General features: G+C 52.9%; 2 protein-coding genes across 2 annotated transcripts in view; one reads left to right on the top strand and one right to left on the bottom strand.

Moving 5' to 3' along the window:
• Nucleotides 1-22,455, bottom strand: part of PNKD (PNKD metallo-beta-lactamase domain containing) — an 81,415-nt gene that overhangs the window by 56,322 nt on the left and 2,638 nt on the right. The window lies entirely within an intron of this gene.
• TMBIM1 (transmembrane BAX inhibitor motif containing 1) lies at nt 541-21,313 on the top strand. Its single transcript, XM_003925543.4, has 12 exons — nt 541-648; nt 12,972-13,213; nt 15,005-15,105; nt 16,101-16,165; nt 16,365-16,418; nt 16,922-16,972; nt 17,533-17,572; nt 17,834-17,871; nt 18,055-18,142; nt 18,443-18,538; nt 19,440-19,493; nt 19,901-21,313. The coding sequence occupies exons 2-12, from the start codon at nt 13,012-13,014 to the stop codon at nt 20,045-20,047; spliced, it is 936 nt and encodes a 311-aa protein (XP_003925592.1). The 5' UTR covers nt 541-648; nt 12,972-13,011; the 3' UTR covers nt 20,048-21,313.

Genomic DNA, 22,455 nt, shown 5'->3' on the forward strand with positions numbered 1-22,455 from the left:
GTTTGCAGTTTTTAAATCGAAAAGTGCGTTTATCTCAAAAGCACAGAATTATCAAGAATTTTAATACGGATTTGTTTATAATGTAAAAATGGGAAACAAATGGCCTCCAGTAGGAAATTAATTTAATAAATCCGAATCGCCATGCAATGGAATACTTTACGGCATTAAGATTATGCTTTTGAAGACTATTTAGTGAGAAGAAAAATGTTCATGATGAAATATTAAGTAAAAAGAAAGGCAGTAAACAAAACATCATACAATATGACCCCACTGCAGAAAAACAAAATACACACAGAAATACAACCGCCAAAGGACCCCAAGGGAACGCCTCCCCCTGAGAAATAGGAGTGAAGAGAAGTTACTTTCTTCCCTGTAGTTCTATGTCTTTTCTAGCTTCCCATCAATATCATGTATTGTATTTAAATCCGAAAATACCCCGTGTTATTAGTGAGACGTCGTCGGGGGCCCCGAGACACCCGCCAGCCCGGGACAGACCCCTGCGCCCCCTGGCGGCGCCCCGAGGCCCCGCCCCACGAGGCCCGCGCGACGGGGCGGGGCGCGGAGCCCCTGCCGAGCCCAGCCCTGCCTCGCCCGGCAGGACTTGCAGCAGTCGGACTTGCTCGGAACGTTCCGTCGGCTGCGGCGCAGGCAAGCCTGGGGGCCGGGGACCGCGCCGTTCGGGACTGTGGGTGGCGGTGGGGATTGGGCCAGGGCTGGGGCGGCCCCGAGCCGGGGCCCCTAAACTTTTCGGAGCGCGCTCCCGGCTGGCCCGCTCCCGGGCCCAAGGAGCCCGCCCCCGAATGGGGATCTCTCGCACTGGCCCTTGGCGTTTCGCTCTCCTTGGGAGCCCGGGTGGGCGGCCGGGTCTGTAGCACCTGGTTAGCCTTGGGAACCCAGCAGCATGTTGTGGGCACCGGTGAGCGGAGCCAGGGTCTGAGGGTGTCTTCGTGCCCGCTCTTGCGGGCACGAGTGCCCTCTCTGTCGCAGGGCCTGTCTACCATGCCAGCCCCAGTGGCCAGCTGTGTGGGATGAGGCCTTCATGGCCCTCAGCTGGTGAGAAGAGGGAAGAGGGAGGGGAGACAGCCAGGGCCCAGCCAGGACCCCAGGTTGCCTCCGCTGTACCTGGGGGCACATCTTGGTATAGACAGGTGAATATTTCAGGGGTAGGGAAGGAGGGGGGTCCTAGCTTGCAGCTGGGGCGGAAGCCAGTGGGCAGCCCAAGTATTTGGTATGGGGAAGTGGCCACCCCTGTCACCATGACTTTGCCCTCAGACTGTCCCACTTCCAGCCACTGTTCCCAGGCTGGCTTCACAGAGTTACAGGAGAGTACCAGCCTCCTCGTGACTTCTTTGGGTCAGAGTGAAAACAAAACAGGGAAATGGGAAATGGGAAAAGGGAAAGCAAGTGGAGAGGCTGGGGCAGGAGCCAGGGACCAGTGGGAGGAAGCAGAGGGAGGCTGCAGGGAGGCACGGCCCTGACCTTGTGGTCTGCACCAGTTCTTGTCCTGTGGGGTCTCCATCTCCTCTCACCCGGCTGTGGCCTCTGCGTGGTACCCAGGAGTTTGGGGTTCTACCTGAGCACCCTGGACATGGGATAAGTAGGCGTGGGAACCAGGGTCAGAGCCAGATGTCATGGAAGGGCCCTCAGGTGTCCAGTTCTCTGAGCTCTGAAATATTCATCTCATTGGTGAGCTTTGGTTTCAAAGCTGGCGCCTTTGGGCCAGCCAGCGGTGGCAGGGGAGCCAGGTGCCTCCTGAGGCTGCTTTGTCAGTGCAAAAGGGGGAGCCATCCTTCCTCCTCACCTACCTCTCCCTGTCTCTCTAGTCATGAGGATCCAGAGAACCCGTTTATAGCTTAAATAGAAATGGCAAAACCACAGTGTCAGGGGCCCTGTCTTCCTGTCTTCTTGTGTCATGACCACAAGGCCTCACTCGTAAAAATGAGCACATCAGAGAGGTAATGATGGGTTATCCCGTAAGTGTTGGGAGAGCCTCATGTCATGAGCTGGCGTAATAGCCACCTGGGCTCAGCCTTCTCCCCCTGAAAATGGGTGCCTCTGCCGGATGCTGCCTACCTCAGAGCACCTCCAACCCCAGACCTCACCCTGGCCCCTTCAGAAAGAGCAGAAGCCACAGAGTAGGGACACACACACTTTGTTTGCAGAGGGCTGAACTGGGAGGACCAGAGAGTGGACGCTCATATAATTCTCTGGGAAGAAGTTCTGCTAACAACATGGCTGGCCGTGACAGGGGCCTTCTGGACCTATTATTCTGTTGGGGACACTGTGGAAGGGATGACCTTGACAGAATCTTCCAACCCTAGAAGTCTGAGATTCTAAGCCAAAACCTGGGTCTAGTTTTGAAGTAGAAATGATATCCAGAAGTCTGTGGGCCACAGTGGCAGGTACTTCCATTGGTGGGGAGGGAGATAATAATGAGTCCCCACTTTTGTCTGTAATGATCTGTGCTTTGCCCTGTTGCACAGAGGTGAGGTTGGTGGGGGGGGGGTGCCTGTTTCCTGGTTCTGTGCTAGCTGGAGATGTCCCCCAGTCCTTGGCAGTAAATCCCACCGTGGGATAGCAGCTGTGTGGAATGGGGAAAGGGAAGGACCCTTGCTGAGGATCCTGGCACCAGGCTGACCCCCTGACAGTGAGAGGTCATGTCTAGTACTTCATGTGACTGCTCTGAGGGGCAGCTGGGTATACGCACAGAGGTTTTAAGAGACCAGGAGTCATGAATGATTCTCAGGGTTGGATGTCTGTAACACAAAGGTGGCCTGAGGCCTGGTACAGTGGCTCATGCCTGTAATCCCAGACTTTGGGAGGCCAAGGTGGGTGGATCACAAGGTCAGGAGTTCAAGACCAGTCTGGCCAAGATAGTGAAACCCCATCTCTACTAAAAATACAAAAATTAGCCAGGTGTGGTGGCGGGCACCTGTAATTCCAGCTATTCGGGAGGCTGAGGCAAATAACTGCTTGAACCCGAAAGATAGAGGTTCCTGTGAGCCAAGATTGCATCACTGTACTCCAGCCTGGGCGACAGAGCGAGACTCCGTCTCAAAAAAAAAAAAAAAAAAAAAAAAAAAAAAAAAAAAAAAGGCGGCCTGAATCAGCATCCCACAGCATTTTAATAGGTTTTCCTTGATGAAAGTGGCTCAGGCTTAAGGAAGTTTGAAGGAACGCTGGGTTAAACAAAGCTGAACAGGGCTGCTTGCTGCAGGACTTCTCAGGGGCTGAATATGCCATTGCCAGTTTCCAAGAAGGGGGTGTGGATTGTTTCTAAGACTCATCTGTTTCCAGCACTCATCCATTAATGTCTCCTGGGGCGTGTTCTTTAGAGCAGTCTGGGAAATGCCTGGCTTGGTGATTCTGTTTCTCCACTCCCTGGCTCCCATAAACGGGTCCCTACACCTTTCCCCGACGTGGGCTGATTTAGGGATAAAAGGAGGCCAGGGGAGGTCATTTGCCCAGATTCCTGCAGCTAGTTCATGAACCCAGGTCAGTGGACTTCCTTCTGGCTCCTATTCTTTCTTTCCTAGAGGGTAATACTGTTTAGCTTGGGAGTAACTGATCACCCAGGAAGAGCTGGCCGGTGAGGCCAGACAGCATTATGGGGACAGTTTGGGAGGGAGAATTATGGACAGCCCTAGACTGAGAACATGCCATGTACTTCTGCCTCTGAAGATGTCCTCTGAAACATTGGCACATTAGTAGTGACTCCCTGGTATAGGTTCTTGGGGAGCCATGCCATTGTGCCCTGAAGCCTTCTTTAGGCTCTTCATTCAGAATCAGAGACTGGCAGTTAGAATGGACTTTGATCTTTCAGTTTTGTTGTTGTTGTTGTTTTAAAATAGAGATGGAGTTTCACCATCTTGGCCAGACTGGTCTTGAACTCCTGGCCTCGTGATCCACCCATCTTGTCCTCCCAAAGTGCTGGGATTACAGGTGTGAGCCACCGCACCTGGCCTTTATTATTATTATTATTATTATTATTATTATTTTATTTTTATTTTTTTTGTATTTTTAGTAGAGACGGGGTTTCACTATGTTGACCAGGATGGTCTCGATCTCTTGACCTCGTGATCCACCCGCCTCGGCCTCCCAAAGTGCTGGGATTACAGGCTTGAGCCACCGCGCCCGGCTTATTATTTTATTTTTTAAAGACAGGGTTTCACCATGTTGGTCAGGCTGGTCTTAAATTCCTGACCTCAGGTGATCTGCCCGCCTTGGCCTCCAAAGTGCTTGGGTTACAGGTATGAGCCACCATGCCTGGCCTCTTTTTTTTTTTTTTTTTTTTTTTGACAGTGTCTCTCACTCTGTCACCCAGGCTGGAGTGCAGGGACATGATCTTGGCTCACCGCAACCTCTGCCACCTGGGTTCAAGCGATTCTCCTGCCTCAGCCTCCCAAGTAGCTGGGATTACAGGTGCCTGCCACCACGCCTGGCTAATTTTTGTATTTTTAGTAGACAAGGTTTCATCATGTTGGCCAGGCTGGTCTTGAACACCTGACCTCAAATGATCCGCCAGGCCCGGCCTCCCAAAGTGCTGGGATTACAGGTGTGAGCCACCGTACCTGGCTGATCTTTCAGTTCAGGGGAATTATCTTACTGATGTTAAAACCGGAGTCTAGAGATGTGACTCTCACATTCTAGCTCTCAAATTGGAGTCAGTCCCAAAACCAGGACAAGAATTCAGGTCCCTGCCTCCTAACCCAGGACCCAGCCTTCAGATCAACTTTCTGCAGGGAAAAGAAATTGGTACAAACAGCTTGCTCAGCTCCTTTCTATCTTTTTGATCTTTGCTGCCTGACCCCGACCCTCGGTGCTGCTTGTTCACGAAGGTGCCTGCTAGGGGTGCCTCAGGGGCTTTTTACTCCTGATTGATATAAAAGCAAAGACACTACCTGGTTTATCCTGCCAGTAGCATTTAAAAAAAAAAAAAAAAAAAAAAAGCAAAGAGGCTGAATTTTAAATCAGGCATGAGATCTGGGCTTAAACCCATCTCTGCTGTTTGCCTGCTGTGGGACCCTAGTTCTCTTTTTCTCTGAATTTTAGTTTTCTCATCTAGACAGTGGGATAGGGGTAAGAATACCTCACAGGGCTGTTGTGAGGATCACATGTGCCTTAGTTGCTACAGGTTGAGTATCCCTTATCCAAAATGGCGACCATTTTGACAGTTTCCTTTCCCTTTCCTCCTTTTTTTTTTTATTTTTATTTTTATTTTTTGAGACGGAGTTTCGCTCTTGTTACCCAGGCTGGAGTGCAATGGCGCGATCTCGGCTCACCGCAACCTCCGCCTCCTGGGTTCAGGCAATTCTCCTGCCTCAGCCTCCTGAGTAGCTGGGATTACAGGCACGCGCCACCATGCCCAGCTAATTTTTTGTATTTTTAGTAGAGACGGGGTTTCACCATGTTGACCAGGATGGTCTCGATCTCTTGACCTCGTGATCCACCCGCCTCGACCTCCCAAAGTGCTGGGATTACAGGCTTGAGCCACCGCGCCCGGCCTCCTCCTTTTTTTTTTCTTTTTTTTCGAGACGGAGTCTCGCTCTGTTGCCCAGGCTGGAGTGCAGTGGTGCGATCTTGGCTCACTGCAACCTCTGCCTCCTGGGTTCAAGTGATTCTCCTGCCTCAGCCTCCTGAGTAGCTGGGACTACAGGTGCATGCCACTATGCCCAGCTAATTTTTGTATTTTTTAGTAGAGACAGGGTTTAACCATATTGGCTAAGATGGTCTTGATCTTCTGACCTCTTGATCCTCCTTGGCTTCCCAAAGTGCTGAGATTACAAGCATGAGCCACCTTGCCCTGCCGCTTTTTCTTTTCTTTTCTTTTCTTTTTTTTTTTTTTGAGATGGAGTTTTGCTCTTGTTGCCCAGGCTGGAGTGCAGCATGATCTTGGCTTACTACAACCTCCGCCTCCCAGGTTCGAGCGATTCTCCTGCCTCAGCCTCCCGAGTAGCTGGGATTCCAGGCGGTGCCACTATGCCTGGCTAATTTTTGTATTTTTTTTTTTTTTAAGTAGAGACAGGGTTTCGCCATTTTGGACAGGCTGGTTTCGAACTCCTGACCTCAAGTGATCCACCTGCTTTGGCCTCCCAAAGTGCTGGGATTACAGGCATGAGTCACCATGCCTGGCCCACTTTTTCTTTACCTACCCCAACTCCCTTCCACCCCCAAGAAAACACTTTACTCGCCTAGCCCAGCAGACAGGCACCATAGCCATAGGGGCAGAGATCTACAGAGGCAGAAGCACATGGATTTTGGGTTTTTTTGGATTTGGAGCTATGTGTATTATACTTAACAGTTGAGCATCCCAAAACTGAAAATCTGAAATCAGAAAAGCTCTAGTGAGCATTCCTTTGAGTATCATCTTGGTGCTCAAAAAGTTTCCGATTGTGGAGCATTTTGGATTTTGGAAATGACGGATATCCTTAGTTGTGTAGTAATTACTGGAAATGTTTCCATTACTCTAAGTGGTTCTCTTCCTGCCCTAGTTCTTTATTGTGAGGTTGGTTATCAGTTTCATTTGTCTGTCTCTTTCCCCTCCAAATCTTCAATGAAAAGACAATAGATAATGAAACAAAGAAGGAGGTGGACTGGGACTGTGCTCAGAAGTATTACAGCCAGCCTGGTGACTCACACCTGTAATCCCAGCACTTCCCAAGGCTGAGGCCGGGGGATCACAAGGTCAGGAGATGGAGACCATCCTGGCTAACACAGTGAAACCCCATCCTGTCTCTACTGAAAATACAAAAAATTAGCCGGGTATGGTGGCACACACCTGTAGTTCCAGCTACTTGGGAGGCTGAGGCAGGAGGATCTCTTGAACCGGGGAGGTGGAGGTTAGAGTGACCCGAGATCTATTGAGCCACTGCATTCCAGCCTAGGAGACAGAATGAGACTCTGTCTCAAAAAAAAAAAAAAAAAAAAAGTTGAAAGCGTGAAGTCATCAGCCTGCTAATGGCCTCCTCTTCCCTTATCTGTACTCCCAGGCCATCCAGACCTGACTTGGGTGGGGTTCCTGAGGTTACCACTCTAATCAAAAGATTCTGCTCCAGACAAGGGTGGTGGTGCGGTAGCTGGGTCTTCGCATGATCCCCAGGACATACTCTCTCTCTTGTGAGCTTTTAGGTGTCCAGAGAGAGGCCACCCTGGCTAGAGAGGGGGCTGTTATGAGTGGCCTCGAGTTGGGGGCCAGAAGTCGAGGGCTGGCAGCCTTAACTGTTTCTGAGCTGAGAGGTCACTAGAGAACTGGGAGAATGGTGGCTTGTTCTGGTTCCTCCTTGGGAGAGAGTGTGTGCTGATGTCTGTCATTCAGAGTAGGCGGGGCTGGGAAGGGAAGTTCCAAACCCATGACCAAGAGGGCCTGTTCTGGGGCGGAGCAGGGTTTCTTGGCTCTGGGGTTTCCTTGTCTGTCAGATGACCAGATGATATCCAAAGTCTAAGCCAGCTCTGATATTTTAGTGTTGAGATCCCTGTGGCTTCATCCTCTTAATCCCAAAGTCCAGGCTGAAGGAAGGATATTCAGTTTATTCTGGGCCCCCTTGGTTCAGAATCAGACCTGGTGACTTGCTCAGACAGGTATATATTTTTACTTGTCTGCCCTTGTGGCTGTGAGGTCAGCTGTGCCCTGGGGTAGGAGGATAAAGTGTTTTCTTATGGTGGAGTTGGGGCAGATAAAGGAAAAGGGAGGGAAGGAAACTGTCAGATCTGGGCTGTGCTCCTTGGCCTGCTGGGTGGGGTTTCCTGAGATGCGCATTCTGAGCTGTTCTTTCCACTCTGGGCATCCGTCCCTGGCAGGGAGGAGGGCAGGCTGCCTGGACCAGTCAGCTGCTCCTTTCTGTCCCTCCCTCCAGTACACACACACTCCTCTTGCTGTAACCTCAGTAGCTCAGGCCTCCTCTGCAGATTCCGAAGCCTTAACTCTTCAGATGGCCCCAGGAGAGCCCCAGCTGGGGCCTCAGTAAGCTGGTAGCAGGATTACCACACTGAGAGGGCTCCAGGGGAGGAGGTGCTTCCACCCCTGCACCTGAAAACCTTGATACCCAGCAAGTCCTGCTGTCTGAGCTCACCCACTTGTGCCGCCGCTGTGGTAGAAAGCAGGGGCGATGGTTCCTTCCTAATGGGGGGCTGGGGTTCTGAGAGAGGAGTAAACTTAGATTTGTAATGGGCAAGGATAGGGCACAGTCTGAACGCCTCGATAACAGGCATTCTGAGGCGAAGAAGAATGTTCTAATGATTCGAGCTGCCTGCAGACAAGAGGCTTGCTTCATGTTGCTGCAGTTCCTTCAAGCAGAAGGTGGGTCAGATGCGGTGGCTCACGCCTGTAATCCCAGGTGAGGTGAGCAGATCACTTGAGGCCAGGAGCTTGAGAGCCTAGCCAACATGGTGATACCCTGTCTCCACCAAAAAAAAAAAAAAAAAAAAAAAGGCCGGGTGTGATAGCTCATGCCTGTAATCCCAACACTTTGGGAGGCCAAGGCAGGCGGGTCATGAGGTCAGGAGATCGAGACCATCCTGGCCAACATGATGAAACCCTGTCTCTACTAAAAATACAAAAATTAGCTGGGTGTGGTGGCATGTGCCTGAAATCCCAGCTACTTGGGAGACTGAGGCAGGAGACTTGCTTGAACCGGGGAGTCGGAAGTTGCAGTGAGCCGAGATCATGCCACTGTACTCCAGCATGGCAACAGAGTGAGACTCTGTCTCAAAAAAAGCCAAGCAGAAGGTGAATGCCTACTGCATTTTAGGAAAATTCAGGCTTCCAGTGGGAACCCTAAAGTTCCTTTTTAGCCCCTACAGACTGTGAGCCCCTCTGAGAGCTGCCGGCAGAACCCAGAAGACCTGATTTCTAGTCTTTGGGTATCATCCTCACTCTCTGTCAATCTCGTGATCTTCCTCCCCTTCTCTCTCCCTCCCTCACTCTCCAGTCTTCTCCAGCCTCCACCCTTTGACATAGCTAGGAAAGTAAACCTGATCCCTTCCCCCTTTTGCTGCTACCTAGGCAGGTGCCAGCCCCAAAGCTCATCCCTAGTGGAGGCCCTTGATGATGTGGAAGTGGCCAGGGCCCTCATGGAGACTGGCAGAAGCCCAAGAGTAGGCTCTAATGCTGCCAAGCCCAGCAGCCTTGCGCCCCGGAGGCTCCTGCCAGTCTGACAGCGTTCTTGGCATTGCTCAGAGGTGAGCGTGGCTGAGTTGAGCTACTCCCCTGACTAGCGTTAATGCTGGGGTTTCCTCTCCTGTGCCCAGGTCTCTATGTAGACAGCTAGGATCCTGTCCTCATGCCGGGACCAGCTCGGTAACCATGAACAGGTCCCTGTGCTCTGGCTGTCTAGTTGGTAATGTGAGGAGTTGGCTGGCCTTGGGTGAATTTCTTTTCAGCTCTGGGCCACCTTCTTCTCCTGGGGCCATTGGACAGGGTATGAGCCCCATGGCAGTGTGGAGTGGTTTAGCTTCCACTTGCGTCAGCCTCCTGTTGTCATGAGAGGGTCTTAGATGGAAGCCATGGCAGAAGTGATGAGAAGGCTGGATTAACAGCAGGGGCTTGGGAGTCAGTCTTGGGTCTCATCTTGACTCCATCACACTCTAGCTAGGTTATCTTGGTCAAGTGATTTAATTCTTTTATGCCTCAATCTCTTCATTTGTAAATGGGAATAATAATAACAGTATTAACTTGCTGGACTGTTGTAAGGCTTTAATGAAAATAACCAATATTTGCCCCTGTATATCAGGGGTCGGGCATCATTCTAAGCGCTCTATGTGTATTTTCTTTTTTGGTTTTTTTTTTGAGACACAGTCTTACTCTGTTGCCCAGGCTGGAGTGCAGTAGCGTGATCTTGGCTCACTGCAACCTCTGCCTCCCAGGTTGAAGCGATTCTTCTGCCTTAGCCTCTGGAGTAGCTGAGATTCTAGGCGTCTGCTGCCACACCCAGCTAATTTTTATATTTTTAGTAGAGACAAGGTTTCACCATGTTGGCCAGGCTGGCCTCGAACTCCTCATCTCAGGTGATCCACCTGCCTCAGCCTCTCAAAGTGCTGGGATTACAGGTATGAGCCACTGTGCCCAGCCTTCTATATGTATTTTCTCATTTAATTTTTAGAGCAACCCCATGGAGGGTACTATTAGTGTGAGACCCATTTTCCAGGTGAGGAAACTGAGGCATAGGGAGGTGAAGTGGTCACAGTAGTTTCTGGTGTGGATGGGCTGGTGGCTGAGGTGCCTGTAGGACTGACCTGGAAACCGCTGTGTACAGGCAGGCCTCCTAGCACAGGCCTCTGAATCCAAAAGCCTGAAAGGGAGGGGCAAGGGAAGCAAGAGTGAGGCTCTGAGTCAGCACCCACTGAGCTGCACCAGAACCCTGAAGTCCCGGCGGCCCATCCAAGGCTGACCCTTCTCTCTGAGTCACCTTTCACCCAGTGGCTGTCACAGCCCCTTTGTCTGGAAAGGGACCTGTTTCCCCTGCTTAGCTCAGAGAAGGGAGCAGGGGCAGCTGTCTGGCCGAGCAAAGGTCAGGCCCTGCAGAGCCATGTTCCCAGGATCATAGTCTGTTGCTAGAGGGGGCAGTGGGTTTAGAGGTCATGTGGCCCCACCTTATTTCACAGAGGTGCGCCCTGAGGAGGTGCAGGGACACATCATGGTGACATCATGGTTTGACGTCCCAGCTGGCGTTTCTGCCCACAGGGCCTTTCTGGCCAGTGCCTCTTTTTTTTCTTTTTTCTTTCTTTTCTTTTTTTTTTTGAGACGGAGTTTCGCTCTTGTTACCCAGGCTGGAGTGCAATGGCGCAATCTCGGCTCACCGCAACCTCCGCCTCCTGGGTTCAGGCAATTCTCCTGCCTCAGCCTCCTGAGTAGCTGGGATTACAGGCACGCACCACCATGCCCAGCTACTTTTTTGTATTTTTAGTAGAGACGGGGTTTCACCATGTTGACCAGGATGGTCTCGATCTCTTGACCTTGTGATCCACCCGCCTCGGCCTCCCAAAGTGCTGGGATTACAGGCTTGAGCCACCGCGCCCGGCCAGTGCCTCTTTTTTTTCTTTTTGAGACAGTGCCTCACTCTGTTGTCCATGCTGGAGTGCAGTGGTGCGATCTGAGCTCACTGTAGCCTCCACCTCCTGGGTTCAAGTGATTCTCCTGCCTCAGCCTGCCAAGTAGCTGGGATTACAGGTGCCTGGCACGTGCCCAACTGATTTTTATATTTTTCAGTAGAGATGGGGTTTCATTGTATTGGCCAGGCCGGTCTTGAACTCCTGACCTCAAGTTATCTGCCCGCCTCGGCCTCCCAAAGTGCTGGGATTATAGGCGTGCACCACGGTGCCTGGCCAGCTTTGTATTTCTGACCTGACATTCCTGCCCTGGTTCTACCCCAGCTCCTCTGGGGAGATGGAGAATAGCTTTCCTCAAAATTACCCACTGAGAGACCTGGACTGCTATTCAGCTCCCCCTCCCCAACCCTCCCTGCCACCTTCTCCTCTCTGAATTATCCCAGTTGTCATAAGAGAGAAGAGACAAAACAGTCCTTTATCTGATCCCTGAACTGTGTAGCGTGCCCTAAAAAGAGATGCTGGTCTCTCTCGCTTCCAGCAGAGCCTCTGAGAGCCTCTGGTGTCTTCGGACTTGTGTCTGGGGGTGTCCTCCTTGGGGGTCCTAAAGCCCCCTGGGAGATGCTCTAGGAGTGGTGGCTCTGTGAAGCCCAGACTGCCAGGGCTTGTCCTTACTGGGGATGCAGGGGCCCTCTAGGGGTGCCCTCAGCTCTTCCCAAGCCTGTATCTTTGCCACCAGAGGGGACCAGCAGGCCCAGAGGACGGTAACTGGCAGAGGAGGCATAAGAGCACCACATAACATGAAGGACAGGGGCCCAGCATCGGGAAGGCCTCTGTCGTTATGCCACTGACCTGGGAGTCCTGGGGTCCTAGGGAATCACTTCCCGTTCAGGGCCTGCATTTTCTCATCTGAAATGAGCATTTGGGGCTTACGGCCTCGAGGTCCCTTCTAGCTCCAGTTTGGGGTTCCCTCCTCCTGCCCTCCTCTGACTGTGGGGCTCTTCCTGCTGCAGGGGAGGCATTCCCTTGACCTTGGGGCCTGACTCCTCAACTCTTTCTGCTCCCTGTTAGCACTGCACAGAAGACAGGTAGAACTCGCACAGACCTTGGGATTCAGAACATCTGTCTCCCCTCCAAGGGGGCCGAGGAGCCCTGAACTCACTAACTACTCCCTAGCAAGGCCAGTGAAGAGAGCAGGCTGCAGGCTGCCGCATGCCTTTGTGACACGCCACAGCTGTTATTGGAAGGAACCAGAAAGTCCTGTCTCAGGCCTGCCTTTTGGCACAGCCTCCCGGCCCTGTACCACCCGCCCCTGCTTCTCAGGCTTCCTGACTCAGCCGGCCACTGGCTCCCTGGTCCCTGGGTCCCTTCCCCCTCGGGGCCTGGCACTGGGGCTAGCTTGTTTTCCTCTGCTTCCTCCCCCTGGCTCTCCACTTTGAGCCTTGGCTCCATCCCAGCTCTGGCTTCCAGGCCTGGCACCCCTGTCAGCTGCTGCAGGGGCAGGGCTGACCCTTTCAGAGGGTCCCGCTGACCCTGTGAGTCACCAGGAGACTGTGCCCGGGCCATCTGGCTTCTTTGCTGGTTCTGCTGTCAAGCCACCAACACTAGAAGGTTTTCTTAAATGAGAACAGGGAGTTCCAGGCTCCCTGGGTCCCTGCCTCCTGAGCGAGTCCTTCCTCTTGCTTTCCTATGTCTGGGGAGCTGCACAGCGAGAGGCCTGTGGACAGAAAGTGGGCACAAAGGCAGGAGGGGCAGGAGCCCAGCTGTGGGGGAGGCGGCCTGTGGACAGCAAACGACACGCATCCTCTAAGGAAGAAATAGGAGGTGCTCCTCTCCATGGAGGCTGCCTGGGCTAGGCTGGAAGTGGGGCCACGGGGCTGAGTGAGTTGGGCCTGGGCACTCATGACTGCTTCTCTCCTCTCTCATTTCAGGTCCCAGCAGCCAGGGTTCCCCCTCAGCCCGTGAACGGCCATGTCCAACCCCAGCGCACCACCACCATATGAGGACCGCAACCCTCTGTACCCAGGCCCTCCGCCCCCTGGGGGCTATGGGCAGCCCTCTGTCCTGCCGGGAGGGTATCCTGCCTACCCTGGCTACCCACAGCCTGGCTACGGTCACCCTGCTGGCTACCCACAGCCCATGCCCCCCATCCACCCGATGCCCATGAACTATGGTGAGTCCTGGAAGGGCAGATGGAGGGTGGGTCGGAGGGACAGCGCTTGGAGCAGATGCGACCACCACCGCCTGCCCCTTTTCTCTTCTAGTTCCCCTTAAATCCCTTTCTCATCTTCTCTGTTGAGATCTCTCCCTCTGCTGCTCGTCTTTCTTACCCTCCACTTTTTCCCTCAGCAATTGGCCCCCTAACAAGCCACCTGCTGGCCCCTTTGTTCAAGGTGACCCAGCTCATGAGACATGTCCCAGAATGGACACACCACAGGAGACAGGGGCTGGCCAAGCAATGACTCCTGGGGGGTTACCTCGGGACCAGCTTGTTTCCGAACAAGCCGCTGCCACCTCCTAGGACGACCTCCCTAGGAACTCCTTCGGAAACCCGAAGCACTTTCTTTATCCTTTCAAGTGAAATCTGATTTTTGCAAAAGACACTAACCATCATGGCAGGGACATGCTGCTTGGTCAGAAATGAGATGAGGCCTGGCACAGTGGCTCATGCCTGTAATCCCAGCACTTTGGGAGGCTGAGGCAGGCGGATCACCTAAGGTCAGGAGTAATCTAAGGTCAGCAAAACCCCATCACTACTAAAAATACAAAAATCAGCCAGGTGTGATGGCAGGCGCCTGTAATACCAGCTACTCAGGAGGCTGAGGCAGGAGAATTGCATGAACCCAGGAGGCAGAGGTTGCAGTGGGCCAGGATCGCACCACTGCACTCCAGCCTGGGCGACAGAGTGAGACTCTGTCTCAAAACAAACAAACAAACAAACAAACAAGAAATGAGGTGAACTTAGAGTGCAGGGAGTCTTCCTGGGTACCTCACGTGTGGATTTTAAAAGTAGTTCCCTGGCTGGGTGCAGTAGCTCACGCCTATAATCCCAGCACTTTGGGAGGCTGAGGCGGGTGGATCATGAGGTCAGGAGATTGAGACCTTCCTGGCCAACATGGTGAAATTCCGTCTCTACTCAGCCTGCCACTGGCTCCTGAAAATACACAAAAAAAGTTAGCGTGGTGGCGCCTGCCTGTAATCCCAGCTACTTGGGAAGCTGAGGTAGAAGAATTGCCTGAACCAGGGAGTCAGAGGTTGCAGTCAGATGAGATTGTGCCACAGCACTCCAGCCTGGTGACAGAGCAAAACTCTGTCTCAAAAAAAGAAAAAAAGGTAATTCCCAGAGAGGCATTCAGGGAATGTTTGCAGCCCTGCAGCGTCTCTGCACCCCAGATGGTGTCGGCCAACTCTCACCTGGACGTGTGTGTGCTGGTACAGATCTGTGCGTGGTCCTGCACAGTCACGTACACCCTCTACACACCTGCTGCTGTGAGGCTGATGCTCATCCCAGGGTCTGCATCTGAACAGGTGCCAAAGGCCATGCCAGCCTCCTTCCTTGGAGACAAGGCTCAATCCTCCAGGCACAGTGTGGTCCTCGCTGCTGCACACACTGTGCTCTGCCACCCTCCTTTTCTCCCACCCTCTGTCCCCGTCCTGTTCTGCCCCGGCTGGCTGCCCACACCTGCTCCTGCCTGGCTTCCTCACTACATCGTGACCCCCACTGAACCCCCAGTGGCGTGGGCTGGGCACAGAGGAACCCTCCACAGATGTGTGTGGGGAATGTACAGGCCAGCTCTGGGTCACTCTGAGGGTGTCTAGAGGACCCCGGCTTGGAAGAAGAGTTCCTGTTAGAACACTTGTCTTTTGGCTGGAGATACCTGAGACCTTGAGAATGTCAGGGAGGCTTTAGGATTGAGGCTGCATGTCTTGGGTCCCCAGCTGGTCAAGTGCGATCTGTCCCTAGGCCCAGGCCATGGCTATGACGGGGAGGAGAGAGCCGTGAGTGACAGTTTCGGGGCTGGAGAGTGGGATGACCGAAAGGTGCGGCACACTTTTATCCAAAAGGTAAGATATGCACTGGGAGGCGGGTGTATCTGGGGCGCTCAGGCTGTGCGAATGGGGAGCGGGTAGGACACAGTAGCCCCAGGGCACCAATTCCATGAAATACACTCGCTGCCTGCCTTCTCTAGCCCTGACTGCTTCTTAGAGGAGCACCCAGCTTCTCTGACTTTTTCTTTTTGAGGTGGAGTTTCGCTCTGTAGCCCAGGCTGGAGTGCAGTAGTGTGATCCTGGCTCACTGCAACCTCCGCCTCCTGGGTTCAAGTGGTTCTCCTGCCTCAGCCTCCTGAGTAGCTGGGATCACAGGCACCCACCACCATGCCCAGCTAACTTTTGTATTTTAGTAGAGACAGGGTTTTACCTTGTTGGTCAGGCTGGTCTCGAACTCCTGAGCTCATGATTTGCCCTCCTCAGCCTGCCAAAGTGCTGGGATTACAGGCGTAAGCCACCATGTCCGGCTGACAAGGGCACCCAGCTTCTCTAACTCCAGAGATCCCCCTCTTTTTGCACATCTCTTCTTGACTATGTTTCGGGAAGACACATGCAGTCTGGGAGAATCTCCTAGGTGGGCTCTGCCAGTGCTTGCCTTCCCTAGACATCTTTCTCCCCTTAGACTACAGGCAGCTTGGAGCCAGAAATGACCCTACTTGCTTGTAACCCACGCTCCCCATCTCACAGCTGCACAGAGTGTGCAGAATGAGCCGCTGGGAGTACAAAGGCTTTACAGGTGGAGCATGGCAGCCAGGCAGGGCAAGTCAGTAGTCACAGACTGGTGCTAGACAGCAGGGGAGATGGCAGGGAGCATGGGAGGGGGGCTGAGGAAGAAGTACACATAGCATCTGAGCCATGTGCCTCACTGGTGTCGCTTCTGGGCCAGGCTGCAGCTGGGGAGGGCTCTAGAGTGGGAGGAAAGTAAGAACAGATCTTTCTTGGGGGCTGGCAGCTTCCTGGGGAGGCCAGGGTGCAGGATGGTGACCCAGGCCTGGCTGTCTCTGTCCCAGGTTTACTCCATCATCTCTGTGCAGCTGCTTATCACCGTGGCCATCATCGCTATCTTCACCTTTGTGTAAGTCTCTAGGCCTTGTCACTTACTCCTACCAGCCTTGGGAGTTCGGGGTCACCTGCTGGGAGTGTGGGTGGCGGTGGGCCCTTCTCTCGGGGTGACCGTGGGGGATTAGAGAAGATGGAGCCAGGGCTGCCTGGTGGGCCTGGGTAGGGGGCAGACAAGCCTCAGGGTGACTTCTCCCGTCCCCCCCACCCCACAGGGAACCTGTCAGCGCCTTTGTGAGGAGAAACGTGGCTGTCTACTACGTGTCTTAGTGAGTGTGTGCTCCTCTGTGGTTGGGCGGGGAGGCATGTTTTTAGGTGACCAAATTTTTTATTTTTGTTTTTATCCCTTGGTTTGTCAGCATTTTCACAATAGGTGACCAGCTTTGCTCAGGGCAGGATCAAAATACTTTCTGAGAGGGTGCCAGTTTCCCAAGCCAGAGGGTGTGGGTGTATGTGCCCAGATGAGTAACAGACCCCCAGAGCTCAAGAGAGCAAGGGTGGGGCCTGCTGGTGCTGACATGCACACTGCGCTGCGGCCCCCGTGTCCTCTCAGCCCATCAGCTGCAGCCTCCCCAGACCTCCTTCCTGGCCAAAGCCTGGTGCTTCAGAGCATCTCAGTGACCCTGGCTGGAGTCATCTTGTTCTAGCTTCCTGCTGAGTTGCTTCCCCTCAGACTTCCAAACAGCTGTTTGGACCCCGACTCACTGGGCTGGTGTGTGCTGCCAGACGGGGCAGGTTTGGGCCTGAAGTGCTTCCCCGTCTTTCTCCCCAGTGCTGTCTTCATCATCACCTACCTGACCCTTGCCTGCTGCCAGGGACCCAGGTGAGTCCCAGACACTTAGACAGTGAGAGGGGTGGCGGGGATTGGGATGGGGAGGCAAGTATTTTGGAAAGAAAAGGGATTCCTTTATAGCAGCTGAATGGAAACTAACAAGAAAGGAGGAGGAGGGGGAGGAGGAGGATGGCAGCTACCGTTCAAGTATATACAAAGGACCATGTGTGTGCAGGAGCTAACTAGCTGTCACTCTTACAGCAACCCTGCAAGACAGGTAGCATTTTAACCAGTTAACAAATAGGAAGAACCTGAGGCTCAAAGAGGCTGAGTAACTTTCTCCCTGTCACATAGGCAGGCAGTGTAAGAGCTGCAAACAAATCTGGGTGTTTCTGGCACCACAGCGCAGGTCGGTCCCACTGGCCCATGTTGTCCCTGCATAGAACATCTGAACAGGTGCCAAAGGCCATGCCAGCCTCCTTTCTTGGAGACAAGGCTCAATCCTCCAGGCACAGGAGCCAAGCGCTTCCTTCTGCTACAGGAGCCTGTAACAGAAGGAAGTAACCTGAGTGGCCCCAAGTCACTTAATCAGAGCTTCTCTTTCCCTTCAGACGCCGTTTCCCATGGAACATCATCCTCCTGACCCTGTTTGTAAGTCTGGAAGGGTGGCAGGAGGGTGTGGAGATGTTGGGAGGGAGGCTGGTCCCAGGGAAGGGATGGGGACCCCACTGCAGAAGGATGTCCTGGCCGTCTCCCCCACCTTATCTGGGTACCTGTTCTGGTCTCTGTGGCTGCCTCTTTCCAACTTGGTGGTGTTCCCCAGCTCTGGCAGAGGCCACCATGGTCCCTTCCCCAGCGCTCTGCCTTCCTTCCTTTTTAAGTGTTTCATTCTTGTTTCCTTCCTTCCCTCAGACTTTTGCCATGGGCTTCATGACGGGCACCATTTCCAGGTACACTCAGGGATAAAGCACCACTCTTGAGAAGTGTGCATTGTGGGGGAGTGGGCTGTTCCTGAGCTGGCAGCCAGCTGCATGGGTGGATTCTGGGGAGGTCCCCTCTGGAAGTGGTGACCTGGAAGTCTTTCATATGTGGCTGAATGCCTCATGAGTCTCTTAACTGCCGCTTCTCCCCAGTATGTACCAAACCAGAGCCGTCATCATTGCAATGATCATCACTGCTGTGGTGTCCATTGCGGTCACCATCTTCTGCTTTCAGACCAAGGTGAGGGCATGGAGGGCCCTTCCCTGCACCCCCCACGACTCCCCTTTCTCATCAGGCCTGTCACTTTGTGCTTGGCCCTTAAGCAGGCCTGGACCCCTCAATACCAGAGATTTTCCCTAGAGACCTGATCCCCTTCCCCTCATCTGCACCTACAAAACCGTGTCCTGTTTCTGTCCTTAGAACGTTGTGGGCACTCCCATGCCCCCTAGGAGGCATCCCTGGGACTCCCTGGCAGGGCCAGTCTGGCTGGGCTGGTTGTGGCAGCCATCTGACAGGTGCCTCCTTCTCCCTTCCTGGCAGGTGGATTTCACTTCGTGCACAGGCCTCTTCTGTGTGCTGGGAATTGTGCTCATGGTGACTGGGATTGTCACTAGCATTGTGCTGTACTTCAAATACGTGAGTGTTCCAGGGGAGCTGGGGTCAGTGAACCTAGTGCTCAGAGCAACCTTTCTATATATTTGGTGTCGCATGCCCCAAAGACCCCCAGGGCAGGCTCTGACCTCCAGAACCTCCCAACAGGCTAGCAAAGGCACCAACGTGGAGGAGGCAGCATCCTTGTGGGTAAGGGTAGACTCTCTGGGGAGATGGGCAGCCTTGGGGCCAGAGCACCTGAAGCCCTGGACTGCATCATTGCACTCCTAGGGGAAGGGGTGGATTAACTCTGCCTGGCAGCTGAGAATCAGGTTCCAGGAGGCAGACTGGGAGAGGAACCCAGAGGACTGAGATAATGGGCCTGGGTGGAGGGACCTGAGGGATCTCTGGATCTAATTATTTCCTTTAATCCACTCAACTGGGGGAGAACAGTGCTGAGGGAAAGGATGGGGACATGAGGGCCACCTGCCCATGGGCCAGCTCTGCCCTTCTGTGGATGGCCACCTGTGGGTGCTCTTGGATTCTGATACTCACCGGAGGGGTTGGGGGGCCTCCCTTCTTCGTTAGTCTACCCCTCTCAGGCTGGGCTGCAGGAACCGCTCTATTGAATGCTATGACGGGGGATCCTGGGTCTGCTCCCTTCACTCAACTGCGTTTTTTCTAGAAGTCTAGTAGACACTTGCATACCTTGACTGGCTTTGGAGATTGGTTTTATAGAACCATTGCAGGATGGCCTCTGCCTTCTCTGCTGGATATATTGCCAGTTTTAATTTCCTTCAGGATGTGGAAAGGCAGTAGCTTTTCATGGAGAGCTAGCTTCCCAGCTCTACCCACTCTCACGCCACCATCCCAAGGGGAAGCTGCGGCCTGCGGGCCTGCGCGTTGCTGAGGTTTCTAATGCCATTCCCTGTCCCCTTCTTCCCAGATTTACTGGCTCCACATGCTCTATGCTGCTCTGGGGGCCATTTGCTTCACCCTGGTAAGTCCCAGCTGAAGGGACTAGGAACGGGGTAGCTGAAGGGATGAGGGGAGGAACTCAGGGAACAGGGCATGAATTTGGACTACCCGGGAGGCAGGGCATGGGGCCATAGCTGGCCATTGCTCTCGCTACCGTCCAGAAGTTCCCCTGATGTTTGCGGGTACTCTCACCATCTCTTGTTCACGCTGCCTGCTATTAGAACACTAGTAGGCCACATCATGGATCACAACGTTTGGCTCCTTTCCTAGACTGTGAAGGCCTACGGCATAGAGCCTGTGTTAGGCTATGCATGAATGTGTCCCTAAGCACTGTGTGGCGCATAGGCCCCCAGGACAAATCTGCAGACCAGAAATGAGCTCTGGACACTGATGCCCGAGTTCTCACTTCCGGCTCTCCTGCCCTTGCAGTTCCTGGCTTACGACACACAACTGGTCCTGGGGAACCGGAAGCACACCATCAGCCCGGAGGACTACATCACTGGTGCCCTGCAGATTTACACGGACATCATCTACATCTTCACCTTTGTGCTGCAGCTGATGGGGGATCGCAATTAAGGAGCAACCCTGTTTTACCCGACCCTGGGCTCTCCCTTCCAAGCTAGAGGGCTGGGCCCTGTGACTGGTCTGGGCTCCAGGCCACTTTCCTTCCCCTTGAGTAACATGCCCAGTTTCCTTTCTGTCCTGGAGACAGGTGGCCTGTCTGGCCATGGATGTGTGGGTACCTGATGGGGATGGAGGAGCTAGGGACTAACTGTTGCTCTTGGTGGCCTTGGCAGGGACTAGGCTGAAGATGTGTCTTCTCCCTGCCACCTACTACATGACACCACATTCTTAATAGCTGGGGTTGGGAGGAAGATGAAAAGAGCCCATTCGATCGCTAGAAGGGAATACGTATGAAAGGCAGAAGTGACTTCAAGGTCACGAGGTTCCCCTCTCACCTCTGTCACAGGCTTCTTGGCTAGGCAGTTGGAGCTGTTTCTTCCCTCAACAAAGCCAGAGAGCTTTGTCCCCAGCCTCCTGGACACATGGGCCATTATCCTGTATTCCTTTGGCTTGGCATCTTTTAGCTCAGGAAGGTAGAAGAGATCTGTGCCCATGGGTCTCCTTGCTTCAATCCCTTCTTGTTTCAATGACATGTATGTATTGTTTATATGGGATAGGGTTGGGGATGGAGAATGGAATGAGCAAAGTTACCTATACAGGTCAGCATGGAACAGCATCTCCCCTGGGCTTGCTCTTGGCTTGTGACAGTTTAAGACTAGAGCACATGTGGCCATCTGCTCCCTATTCTTCAAAGCTGCTGAGGCCTCCTTGTGGGCTTCTGAGGTCTCTGGTCAGAGTGAGCTCTTGCTTCCTATATTCAGGCAGCTCAGAGCAGAAAGTAAGGGGCAGAGTCTTAAGTGTGGCCAGGAAGTAACTAGGGTGACGAGAGACTCGGTGGGGGTAGGGAAAATGCCTGGGGGTCCCTCACCTGGCTTGGGAGATACTGAAGCCTACTGTGGTACTGAAGACTTCTGTGCTCTTTCCTTTTGCTAATCCAGGGAGGGTCCTAAGGAAAGTGACTTCTGTTTGTCTTAACTTGCACTGGGGGATTTCTGACTTGAGCCCATCTCTCCAGCCAGCCACTGCCTTCTTTGTAATATTAAGTGCCTTAAGCTGGAATGGGGAAGGGGGGACAAGGGTCAGTCTGTTGGTTGGGGGCAGAAATCAAATCAGCCCAAGGATATAGTTAGGATTTCTCTATTAAGTAATTAATCCTAAATATATCACACAAAGGGACACAACTATAAATGTAATAAAGTTTATGTTGAGAAATTAAAACCCTGCATGGCTCCAGGAATATGTCTGGCTTTGCCCAAAGGATCCACTTCTTCCTTCTGGGTTCTGGCTTGGTCTCTCCTACCTTTTCCAAGGTGATCAAATACACTTGACTGCAGCTTTCCCGGGGAGGATGCAATAGACTGGTGAAGGCTCAGGAGTTGGGTGGGGAAAGGGAGAGCTCAACCCTGTCATACTGGATCACTGGATCTGGAATCGACCCCTTGGTTTTAGTGCTTGACCTTTTCTGCGCCATAGACCCTTTCCAAAAGCTCACGAGAGGTAACTCTCTTCCCCAAAAGCTATATGTACACCTACAGTTTTGCAGATGGAGGAGGGGACGGACTCCAGGTTCAGTCCATGTCAACCTGTCTTAGAAATCACCAGTCCCATCTCTTACAAATGAAGAAACTGGGCCGGGTGCAGTAGTTCATGCCTGTAGCTCCAGCACTTTGGGAGGCTGAGGTGGGCGGATCACCTGAAGTCAGGAGTTTGAGACCAGCTGGACCAACATGGTGAAACCCCGTCTCTACTAAAAATACAAAAAATTAGCCGGGTGTGGTGGCAGGTACCTGTAATCCCAGCTATTCGGGAGGATGAGGCAGGAAAATCGCTTGAACCCAGGAGGTGGAGGTTGCAGTGAGCTGAGATCACACCATTGCACTCCAGCCTGGGCAACAAGAGTGAAACTGTGTCTCAAAAATAAAAAAAATTAAAAACCCACAAAAATTAGCTGGGCATAGTGGCACTCACCTGTGGTCCCAGCTACTTGGGAGGCTGAGGTGGGAGGATCACTTGAGCCCAAGAGGTGGAGGTTACAGTGAGCTGATGATTGCGCTACTGCACTCCAGCCTGGGTGACAAAGTGAGACTCTGTCTCAAAAAAAAAAAAAAAAAAAAAAAAAAAAAGAAAAAAACCATTTGGCTGTGAACCGAATCTCTGGTCAGGAAAAAAAAAAAAAAAAAACCAACAACAAACGAGGAAACAGGCCCAGAGTTGAGTCATTTGGACTCAGTAAAGAGCAGTGCTTTTTTGCCTCCACACCCTAAATACCTTCTTTGATTCTCTTTATTATTTGTTTCAAGGCTGAGCGGGACCCCACCCTCCTGGCCCGCAGCTCTGAGGGCTTGGTCTGGAGGGCCCCG

Source organism: Saimiri boliviensis, chromosome 5 (assembly GCF_048565385.1).
Source record: "Saimiri boliviensis isolate mSaiBol1 chromosome 5, mSaiBol1.pri, whole genome shotgun sequence".
Lineage (NCBI taxonomy): Eukaryota > Metazoa > Chordata > Mammalia > Primates > Cebidae > Saimiri > Saimiri boliviensis.

What these genes read in the sequence shown, in the direction of transcription:
- TMBIM1 (XM_003925543.4), top strand. Translation starts at nt 13,012, where the DNA reads ATGTCCAACCCCAGCGCACCACCACCATATGAGGACCGCAACCCTCTG. An exon ending in CCCGATGCCCATGAACTATG is followed by an intron (nt 13,214 to 15,004) that starts GTGAGTCCTGGA and finishes ATCTGTCCCTAG; the next exon opens with GCCCAGGCCATGGCTATGAC. An exon ending in GGCACACTTTTATCCAAAAG is followed by an intron (nt 15,106 to 16,100) that starts GTAAGATATGCA and finishes TCTCTGTCCCAG; the next exon opens with GTTTACTCCATCATCTCTGT.